This window comes from Chelonoidis abingdonii, chromosome 2 (genome assembly GCF_003597395.2).
Source record: "Chelonoidis abingdonii isolate Lonesome George chromosome 2, CheloAbing_2.0, whole genome shotgun sequence".
Classification (NCBI taxonomy): domain Eukaryota; kingdom Metazoa; phylum Chordata; order Testudines; family Testudinidae; genus Chelonoidis; species Chelonoidis abingdonii.
This window is the reverse complement of record NC_133770.1, coordinates 189454345-189466465: the sequence shown is the minus strand read 5'-3', so window position 1 is coordinate 189466465 and position 12121 is coordinate 189454345. Positions and strand designations below refer to the sequence as shown.

The following is a 12121-nucleotide window of genomic DNA, read 5'->3' as shown; positions in this document are numbered from 1 at the left end:
TCCAATCAGGGGACGATAAGAGCATCGCCCTGTGAGTGGTGTCCCAGGTGCTGCATTTTCTGTTGAATGGGGAGGCAAAGACATCTCTGGTCAGAGTTCCCCATTTGCTGAAGGTGTCCTGTAGAATGGTATCATGGAGTTCCCACTTGTGGTCTATCATGAACTATCTGCTGACCGAGTCTGCAATAACATTCTGTGTCTCTGGAAGACAAGCAGCAAATAAGATGATCTGGTAGGGGATGCACCAGTTCCAAAAGGTGGCTGCTTCTAAGCATAGTCTTGTCACATTTGTTGATGTAGCACACAGTCACGGTATTTTCTGACATGATGAGAACATGATGGAAATAGATGAGTGGGAGAAAGGCTTGGCATGCCTTCCTTACTGCTCAGAGCTCCAAGGAGTCCATGTTCCCTCTGGCATGTAGTGGGTCACGTGCGGTCCCCATCCTAGGCGTGAGGCGTCAGTAATAATAGTCTTATTCGGGGCGGGGGGTAGGAAGAGAATCCCTATGCAGATCTGACCTGGGTCCCTCCACCATTGGAGGGATGAGATTACCTTGTGGGGGAACTGTTAGTTTGAGGTCCATGGTGTGATGATTGGACGAGTAAACTGTCTGGAGCCACATCTGGAAGCAGCCAAGGTGAAGTCGAGCAAAGGCGGTGATATATGTGCACAAGGCCATGTGGCCCCAGAGGGATAGACAAGTCCTGGCCATGACCAAAGGATTGTTGACTACGCGAGTTATGAGTTCTTGCAGACTCTGGAACTTGTCTTGTTGTAGGTAGGCTCATGCCATGATGGAGTTGATGGTTGCCCCTATAAAGTCTAGGCATTGTGTGGGATTTAAAGTTGATATTTTGGCACTGATACTGACTCCAAAGGAAGAAAGGGGGCTGAGCAACATGGAGCTTGAAACTTGGGCCTTATGTCTGGACTCTACCGCCAGGAGCCAGTTGTCAAGATACGGGAACATGAGGACACTATAATGCCTGATGTGGGCTGCCACAATGGAGAAAACCTTGGTGAAAACTGGGAGGAGTGGCAACTCCAAAGGGAAGAACTCCGTATTAGAAATGTTGCAAGCTGACTGTAAACCTCAGGAAATGTCTGTGGGCTGAATGAATGTCTATGTGAAAGTAGACATCCTGCATATTAAGAGCCTGAAACCACATACCTTTTTCTAATGAGGGGATAATCACTGCTAGTGTGACCATACGAAACTTCGGCTTACCCTGCAACAACAAAAAAGGACACCAACTATACCAGGTTCTGTAATGCTGAATCTGGACACACTGTGTGTAGTGGGCTCTGAAGAACATATAAAGCTTGCCAAATGTAAGTAGTTTTGACTCATCAAACTATTATCACAACTGCTTTAACATCTTTTTACAACAAGGTTACTGGTTTTAAAGGACAAGTATGATTTGGGAAAAAATATTAGAAAAGCTAAGCATTCTCTACAGATGGGAGAGTCAAAGATTTTTCTTAGTACAACACTGAATCACTAAAATGCAGACTGTAAAGGCTTCAATGGCATTCTTCTGTGTCAACACATGCTTTTAAATTCAATAAAATATTTTAAGTGAGAATGGCGTAGTTGAAGAACTAAGAAAAATCCCTAATTTTTAAGTTTAATTTATTTAAAGCTCTGCTTATTCTGATAGCCTTCTGAGAAACACATCTCATGTTTATGAGGGTCTCAGGAGAATCTCTCTCTCTCTATTTCTATACATCTTATTGCAGAAATAGTAGTGCTGTAACACGATAATGCACCTAAAACAAAAAGATGACATAACAGTCAGTATTCAGCCACCAAGAATGCTGGACTTTAAACCTTTAAGACCCATGCCCTACATAAACAGCCACAAAGGCAAGTATTTCAGAAACAGAAATAAATTGCCCAGAAATGGACCTCTGTATTTCTCCACAGAAGACTATAAAAACACTTAAAAAAGAGAATTTGGTGAAATCTGTTTCTAGAAAAGCTATGTAAATTGTAAATTCTGGAAGAGGTTAAACACATGTCAATAATAGGATCATTCACAGTGGTTTTTTAGTAAGCAAAGTATCTGGGGAGTCCTCCACAAAAAATTATTTGATTTTTTTCCCAAATGATGGGATTTTAGAAATTAAATTTTTCACTTGAAAACTGTACATTAGTGTCACATAATATAATTTAAATATGGTAATGTTTAAAAATATACTTTTCATAATTCACATTTCATGCAACCCCAGCTTAAGTGCAGCAATTAGTGTTTGTAAAATTGAAATCTTCATTTACAAAGTAGAGTTTTGAATCACATTGCAGGTGGTTGTTGGGTGTATTGTGCGGGTTCTGGATGGTGTTAGTGGCCTGTGATATAAAAGAGGTCAGACTACATGATACCTTCTGGCTTTGAACTATGACTGATTTATCTGAACTATCCATACAGTTTGGATTCATGTGATTAAAACGAAAAACTAGGAATTTTATTGGTTGTGAATATTAGAATGAAGGGTTAAATTGGAAACTAAGTGCATGCAGCCAGAACACTCGCAGCTGGATCTCTAGACCCATTGCCAACGGGGAGAGAAATGCACTGAGGAAAATCTTCATAGGCAGAATTTTTAAAAAATGGGGAGGGAGGAGTCTCCCCTTACACTACCATTTCTTCTCTTGTTCCTTTTACTCTTTCAGGCACACACATGCATACATGGAGCAAGAATGAAAGTGCCAAAAGAGTAAACCTTGTTAGCTTTAAAAATCACTCATCAAGCGATTCTATTACTTTCAATAATTTATTAAAGGTCCTAAAACAAAGATCAAAAGGAAATATATCTAAGCATTTATATTCAGTTTCACATCGCTTCAAGACTAATTTGTAAAGGAGTGTACAAGTCTTCACAACTGAAGCCAAATCATTTGAGGATACTTTGATATAATGCCACAAAGGATATGAACAGGAAGGCGGCAGGAGTTACAAATGGCCAGGCTCCATTAAGAGTGCTAATAAAAGAATAATGGAATTTCCTTGTGCGATGAATTAAAAAAAGTGTTTAGCACAGAAGAATTTAGACAAGAAGAAGAGTATCAAAGCTTTTGGTTCTTCAGTTGCTTCTCTTTATTAGATCTTAATTGATCTATTATTACATTTACCTTAAACTGCTCCAGCTTCAAAATGCAATATTCCCATCAGGAATCCTGTCACTAATTTCTTTTACTCATAACATTTGTCAATTTCCACCAGCCCTTAACATCTGCACTATATGGACTATACAAATGACAGAAGTCTCTCTACAAAAAAGACATTTCAAAGTGAAGGATGTAACTTGAAAATAATTTTAATAATTATATATCATTGTTTATGCTTCTGAAAATGCTCGAGATAATTGGTTGGTATGGAAATATCATAGTAACAACATGCATGAAGTTATTCAAGAAAGAGTTCTCTATTTCCAATACACATTTATTTGCTCCACACAGGGTCATAACTTACTAGCAAGAATGACAAGATGGACATCTCACTATTACTTCTTAAAAATTCCAATATTTTCAAAATTGCACAATATTTAGCGCTTCACAAAACAGCAACACCACAAAAGTTGATCACATATTGTGACAAATAGTTACAAATCAACTGTGCTTGCTTAAAGCAACAAACTCATGAATTATTGGGTGTATTTTCTTCCTCAGAATGTCCAGCAGGCTTTCTATTAACAAAGAAACCTCCTCCAATCATACCTCCAGAATCAACAGGTAATCCATTAGTGTTACATATTTCAAGGCTTAACGGGCATAACAAGCTAACCAATGTACTCAAGAGGAACAAGCTTAAAAAAATATATCAAATACAACAAGTGTTGATTTTTATAAGATTCATTGTAAATCTATAAATTATATTTCTGGAAGGTTAGTGAGAGCTGTATGTTTCACAAATACCAAATTCAGAAATTTAGTTTCAGGCTTAAGCATGAACAAATGTATCACTATACATTTAACATATTACAATTAAAAGAAAGTTCAGATACCTTAGAGACACTTCAAGATCTTCATCATTCCCTTTCACCTTTATGCTAATCAGACAAGATAGTTATCTTAAATGTTCGAAATTGTTCTAAACAAAAAATACTGCCAGTGTATTTTTTTCTTACCTTATGATCATAAGGATTGTATGAATGAAAAAGCTGGGATAGATCCTTTGTTCTTTGCTTTTTCTGCAGAATAATAATAATAATAATAAATAAATGTATTAGAGAAATTACAGGGCAAAAGACAGGAACGGCAGATTTTAAAATGCTTTAAACAAGCATAGACATGCATGATCTGCAGACTTGTTAGTGGAATTGCAGGTGTGGAGCATAGATTACACATGGTAAGGGTATTTAATATCACAAGAAAGAGCTAACTTATTCTTCAAGAATAATTTTAAAGGTGTTACCTTAATAAAAATAAGGCACATGTATGTACATCTGTAATATCATTGGAATCCGTGAATATCTGAGATGCATTTTAAGTTATTTACAAGAAATCATCTACAATGTTTTGGAACATACAGTATTGAAAATTAGGCCCCAAACCTGGAAAGATTTGCTTATATTCAAGCATTTCTTCATAGTCTAGTTTTACAGCAGAATAGGTTTAACGGCAGTTTAAAGTAGCCTCATTTATTATTTATTCTTCTTCTTTTGATGTTAACACTGCTGTGACCTTGATTGTGGACAATTAACAGATGCTATGATATTTAATGCCCCTAACAAAATCTTCTGTAACTGAAGATATGGTGCAGAGAGAGATGGAAAGAAAACAGTCGCTATGGGCTGACTCCAACTTCGACTGAAATCAATGAAAGACTTTCCACTAAGTTTAATGGAAGTTAATCAGACCATCTGTAGGGAAAATTAAATACAACCTTTCAGCTGCATCTAACTTGACAAAATGGTGCTGACTGCAGTTGCCTTTATATTTAATATAAAAATGTGCCTCACAGAGGCTACAAATCCCATTATGCAAAGTTCCATTTTAACCAAAGAAGCAAGCTCGCTGCTTAGAAAAAGATGGATCATTGTGTACCCTAAACTTAAGTAAACCAGGACATCTACCTGCTACGTTCTTGAACTCTTAGGTTGTATTTTGACCTGTAGACTGCATTTAAGGCAGACATGTTCACCATCTAATTAGATGGATCTATTAATGTTTATAGGACTTTGGACTCTAAACAGGTGGCTGCATGACTGTAATGTTTATTTTAAGCAACTGGAATGTAGTAGGCAATTTAGGTTATCTTTGATGATGCAATAGGAAAATCCCTAATTATTTCTCATTTTTTTCACCACTTTTATTTTCATTTAGAAGTGCAAATACAATGGCTTCATATTGCATGCGGTAGTTCTAGTTGCCAGGCCAATACAAACTTATGAAGTGACCTGCAACTAGGATAATTAGGGTCACTAAAGTTATCAAATGAATAATTCTTTCTGTTTTAGTTACCAGCACTAAAGAGTCAAGTGACTAATAACCTCTCCCTCTTTAAACAAGCATGGTAAATGATGGTTTTCAGTATAAAAGAGGGGCATCTGTATAGCTGATACTGATTAGCATAAGTAATACCCAATAAGAAGATAGGTTTTAGAGTGGTAGCCCTGTTAGTCTGTATCAGCAAAAAGAACGAGGAGAACTTGTGGCACCTTAGAGGCTAACAAATTTATTTGGGCATAAGCTTTTGTGGGCAAAAACTCACTTCATCACATGCATGGAGTGGAAAATGCGTAGGAATATATATATACATATATATATGAAAATTCTCCTCTCACCCCTATGGGTGGTATGTGTCTTCCTCAACCTTGGGTCCTCTACCAGAGGCCTGGGAGTCTGAGGGTTCTGCGCAGTATCTTAGCTGTTCCTAGCACTGCACTCTTATGGACAGAGAGCTCTGATGTTGTTCCTGGGATATCATCTATATATATATATATATATATAGTTATATAGGCGGAGGTATATATATATATAAGTAGGCCAAGTAACCACCGAGTATGGATGATTGTATACCTAATATATATATATAAGTGGAGGACTGTGGCCTGGGTGTGGAGGTGGGTTCTCCGACTCATGAGCCAATAGCTTAGCCAATTTGGCACAAGCTTCCTAGATGTTAAATGTACCGAAGTGTGCCGACTGGATAGCACTAGTGGTTAAGAGCGCGCGCCCTTCCTCGATACAACGCGGACGACCAGCCCTGAAACAATAGAAAGTTGCTGCCGGAGACCGCCCTTTGATACGAGAGACCGGGGTTAAAAATCCGGTTGGTACCCAACTTTCGCAGTAGGGGTCTTGGCCAAAAGACCCCCTAACTGCTTCACCTGTCTACCTCAAAAATATGAGGAAAGTTGACACGAACTAGAAGAGCTGCATGCCGGCTCGGACGTCGCCCGGATTAACAGGAGCCGTCGCGCCAGAAATTTAGAGAACCGGGCAATCGACGATAAGTGGGCTACTGGAACAACAACCATTGCCATGGACGAGACAAGAGGAACCTGAATGATGGAATGCTACTACAACAGTAGACCCCTAGAATGAAGGGCAATCATCACTGATAACGTATGAGGGGACTATGGATGGACCACAAAGTACCTACATCCACACTTACTGAGAAACAGCTAGGTACCTCAACGCTTCAACATAGTAAAGAGGAAGCTGCTTTCACAGCTTGAGATAGACAAACTCCACATTACATCCAGACTCAAGGAAGACCTGGAAGAACAAGATGGATGTGTAGCCCACACCTGGAAGCGCTGAAACTTCACCTGCCTACCGTTCGCGCCCTCCTGTGCCGTTCCCATCAACCGGAGACAGCAGCTGATATGAGGCACTAAGATCATGGAGAAACTAGCTACAGTCATCCCTGACGAGACGATTACCAAGGCTCAGTGGAGAAGTACCATCAGATAGTAATGCTTAAGATAGAATGCCCACAAGCCCTCATGACAATCCCCTACTACCACATGAACTCTCAAACGAACAAATGAACTGGTAATGCTGCTACATGCCTCTGTAATCTGGAGATGCTTGGCTACACGAGTCAAGAAAACCAAGTATGTCCCACCTTGGAAAATGAGGTTGGAGGATAGATCAAAGGCGACCCGGAGAGAAGTTAGTCCAGCCTGTGGGAACTACACGCGAAGGGTGTAAGAGCTAATGAGAAGCACTCGGCTACTGATAAGTAGGGTCGAGCACATAGTGGCCTGGCGCGAACTTCGGTTGTTCGAGTGAGGCTTGGCTGCGAGCTGGCGGGTCTTCTTTGCCTTTTTGAGTGCGTTGCATAGTATGTGCCTATGTTTCACTTTCCTGCATAACCGGCCACCATATATTTTTCCATGTCCATATGGTTAAGCTATTGGATGTGTCCATCCTCTGTTCTTACCTCTCACCTTGGATTTGGATTTCTCATGTTTTGGGTGCAAGCTTTTGCCTGGACATCTGACGGCTGTCTCTTGATGCTATTTAAGCTTGTGTGTTTTTAAATCAAAGTTACAGGTGTCTACAAATACGATTACATCCATATCAATCCTTCTATCGTGAAACTCCTTACGGTCCTAATGCGTATTATCTAGTATGTGTGCGTTTTAACCCATTGCAGTTTCCATATTAGTAAATAATTAATGACATATTTCTCAGCAAGTCAATTAAAACCATTTATCTCCTTCTTCTGAAAAAGATATAATTTGAAGACCGGTCATGAAGCTCGCCTCCCATTCCATAGGTTCAAAAATGATAGAGCTTGCTTCCTATTAAAACTATAGAAACAACCTCAACCATATTCTGTTTCACCTCCGTTGGTTTTTATATGCTGCAGTGGCAATGTTTTACTGTGAGAAAGGTTGATAGCCTGCAGCTAGCGAGGCTTACAATAAACTATATTTGAATAAAATCTAGGAAAGCAGATGTACTTCTTTTCTCAAGTAAAATCACAGTGGAAGTGCCAAATGTATGTTTTCCATATATCAGAACACACTCCTTACCAGCCTTAACAACAGCGTTCCTTAACGTGGGGTGGGGGCGGTGAGAGATAACAATGAGGGTGAATTATTTTCCTTTCCAAAAAGGGATAATGAAGAGAAACACACTTATTATACACTTTTAATCATTAGTGAAACCAGATAGTATAGATCTTGCCTTGTTTGTAGTCGCCCAGTGTATCATTCTTTTAAAACAACCATGGACAATGTCTTTTGTAAGTCTCCTTCACTTCTTGATGGCTTTAAATACATCCAGTTTAACTCATTCAAAACATTTAACTCAATTAATTGAAGTTTCTGAATGTCAAAGGTGTAAAAAAAGCCTACGTCCTCAGGTAGGCAACATATCAAGGTATGATCCTGCCTTTGATAAGTGATATTACTGTGTAACTCTTAAAATCACTTTAAAACTCGATGTGTCTACTGGTACGGTCTACACTACAAAATATTCTGCATTTTACATAGAACTGGTTTTGTAAAACAGATTGTATCGTCAGAATGCGATGCGGCCGCAAAGCACACTAATCAGCAGTGCGTCCATGTACCTAGGCTAGCATTCGATTTCTGGAGTGTTGCACTGTGGGTTGCTATCCCCATAGTTCCCGCACGTCTCTCCCCGCCCATTGGACTTATGGGTTGAGAACCCAATGCGTGATGGTGCAAAATCATGTCGCGGTGATTTGGTAAATGTCGTAACTCATTCCGCTTCCTCCGTGAAAGCAAATCGGCAGACAATCATTTCACGCCCTTTTTTCCTGATTGCTGGCAGACGCCATAGCATGGCATCATGGAGCCCGTTTTGGCCTTTGTCACTGTACAGCGGACTGTGTTACTGGATCCGACACGCCACAGCAGAATTCATTGATGCCTTTGCAAGGTAGCAGAGATGCGTTAGCCCAGTCATTCTGTACCGTCTGCTGTTGCCATTGTAAATTGGTGATGCCCGATGACGGTTATCAGTCTCTGTGTCTGCTGCTGTCATGGTGTCCTGGATGCCTTTGCTAAGTCGGCTGAGGGCGTTAAAGACAAAAATGGGAATGATCCCAGGTCATTCCCTCCTTTAGTTTATTTGAAAAATAGTCCAGTCCTGCCTCAGAATAGTGGCAAGTGTCAACTAGCAACAGTGTACAGGAGAACAGAGAGCACAGCTGTCCAAGTCAGATCCACAGAATGATGTACTGATGCCATTTTAGGGGGTGCCCTTGAACAACACACTTGTTGCTTCTCCTATCCCCCAAGACCCTCCCTGGGCTACTGTGGCGTGTCTCCCCATTTGTGTGATGAATAATAAAGAATGGCGGAAATAAGAACACACTGAGTTTTTCAGTGAGATATAAAAATGAGGGGCGTAGGGCAGCTCCATGTGCCTGATGATAGCTCCAGCGGACATTAAACGATAGGGTGGGAAGAGAGCCCAGCATCCAGCTCGCTGCTAAGAGAGGTCCAGGCAGATACAAAATCTTTTCTTTAGACAGAAAGGGGGACGCTGGATGGAGCCTCAGCGCCTCGCAGTTCTGCATCTGATGAAGGACGGTTAACTCAAGCCATTCTGTACACATCCTGCTGGGAATGACTGGGAGCAGTGTCCTATTGAGAACACAGGTGCCCTGAGCTGAGCTCACCTGAGGCCAGCCAGGAGCAACTCACGGAGATGCACGAGGACGTACTATCCACGTCCTTTGTGACCTGAGTACTACTCTGCCACCGGGGAGGGGCAGGGGAGGAGGGGAGAGAGGATGCTGCTGTTCAGTGCCGCATCAACTGCATCTACACGAGCAGCATACAGTAGACATAGCGGTGACATGGAAAACAAGATCCAGAAATGAGTTTTTCCGCTCTTTTCTTTCATCGGGGTGGGAGGGTAATTGACGAGCGCTATACCCGCTGAACCACCCCTGGACACTGTGTTTTTGCTCAGCTTTGGCAGCTGCCTCAGTTATCTCCAAGAATGAAATACGTTTTTTGGAGATTGCGGGGACTGTGGGCATTGCTGGAGCCTCGACCTCCCCTCCCTCCAAATAGGCATCCTGTTGATTCTTTGGGCCCTTGCTGTTATGCTTGTCACAGCCAGCACCTATGCTGTTGGAATCGTACATAGCCCTGGAGATTTTTTTCAAAGCTTGGCATTTCGTCTTGACTGTTAACGCAGCCTCTGATAGAACAGATTATGTCTCGCCCATACAGCGATCCAATCCATATCTCCCACGTAATATCCAATCGCTGGAGGCCTTTTTTTGGAGTTTGAGAAAACTCGCATGGCCACCCTTGTGCTTATCAGAGTCCATCTGGACAAACAGAAATCGAAATTCAAACAGTTCGCCGGGTCGTTTCCTGTCTAACCTGGCCAAGGCATCCGAGTACAGAGTGCCTTTCCAGAGCGATCCACTAATGGTGCACTGTGCGGATATGCCACCCGGAGGTGGCCCATACATCGCATTTTTGCGGATCCCACTATAATCTATATCCCGACAATTGCAATAACCGTTTCAGCGCTATCCTCTGTCGGGGAGGAGTACAGAAACCAGTTGAAAGTCTTTATATTTGATATTAGGGCCGGTGTGTGGACGGGTTGCAAAGGGTTAAATCAGTTTACAGCTGCAAATTCGTTTAAATTGCGTAGTGTAGTACCCAGGCTACGGTCAACATCTGTAAATGGAGATAAGGTTACAGCATTTTCACATGGTATTGTGCAGTTTGCAGTTTGGGGGACATTTCTTCAAAATGTAAAAATTGTCACATAAATGTTTAAATATCACATTACTAAAATGAATGAGCCTTTTGAAAAGAGTTCCTGTTCAATCTGACAGCATGCATGATAGCAGTACACAGCATAAATGACCGCAAGTGTCTGAATATTGAATTCAGGAAAGGGTCAAATCTCAAAGACATTCAATCAAATATAAAAGAAATGAATGCTGTTTCCAGTTTGGCTTCCATATCTTATATATTTATACTTGGCAAGTCCTTGTAATTCAGGAGTAAATCGACAAATTGTTTACAATATATGCCTGGCAATCTGATATTACCAAATGGAGGTGACTAAACTCTACATCTTTTTGTGAATAGCAAGATTTATCTAACCGGATTTAATAATGGCAGTCCATCTTGCAAAGAACAATGGAGTGAAGAAAAGGGAAAGTGTGTGTTAGGCTTATAGTTTATGCTTTGAAAGGATCTCTGCTTCAACTGGTTACATGGGGGGAAGAGCAAATGTTCAAAGTATGACTTCCCTTGAGAGATGCCTGGGCACTGTTATATGATACTCATGCTTTTGTGCTTGTAAAGCAACAGTCTCTTCTCTGAACCATCTAGTCTCTTAATTATCTCGCATCTGTCACATTTGTGTAGCAAAAAAAGTTTGGTTAGAGATCAAGCGTAAGTAAGCAGTGCGTGGCAGATGATAAGAAATATGCTCTAACTCTTGGTGAACTAGTTTCAGTTCTCTTCTATAATGCTATAACGAAATTTCCAGGCCTTATTGAGTGCCAAATAATTTCTTTCTCTGCAATGTTATCTAACTACAAACGGCTAAGTGAAGCTTTTACGTTACCATTTTCCAGTTATTCTTTAGGAATTCTTCAGGACATGATCCTGTGTAATGCGCTGTGGTCAGCTCCAGGAACATTAAACCGAGACATTCGCATCAATCAGCAACTCCTCTTTTCTTCCTATACATTTGGGCAAACAGTAAGTCCAGACTCTGCATAGCCTGGAAGGGGACAAGTCAACAGGCCCGCCCCAGCTCAGTTTCTTTTGTATGTGGCACAGAAAATGAAGTACCTGTATATTGAAGCTCATTTAATTCTTTAAATTCTACACCTCAACATTTTTCAGTGCTGCTTCAATGCTCCACAGATCTATGGGCTCACTATTTCTAGCACACGGAACTAGAGTCTTCACAGATTGGTCCTGAGCCTTGATCCGCGCATCGACTGGGCCAGCATATAACCTTGATATTGTTCAATCCATTTTTACTACACAGCCTAGATTCTACAAATGAGCTTTGCCTGTTGCCTCAGCCTCCAACCCACATGGAGCTCATTGCAGGCAAGGTTGGAGCTTACTGAAACAGACAGACTGATGAACAGAACCATCCCGATGTACAGAAAGAAAGGCAATATGCGCCGG

General features: G+C 40.9%; 1 protein-coding gene across 4 annotated transcripts in view; it reads right to left on the bottom strand.

Annotated features, from left to right (window-relative positions):
- Positions 1 to 12121, bottom strand: part of CDKAL1 (CDKAL1 threonylcarbamoyladenosine tRNA methylthiotransferase) — a 626106-nt gene that overhangs the window by 135193 nt on the left and 478792 nt on the right. For all 4 annotated transcript variants that reach the window (XM_032776978.2, XM_075062869.1, XM_032776979.2 and 1 more), the window contains one exon: positions 4133 to 4195. In XM_032776978.2, the coding sequence (XP_032632869.1) occupies positions 4133 to 4195 (63 nt within the window). The remainder of the gene's footprint in view (positions 1 to 4132; positions 4196 to 12121) is intronic.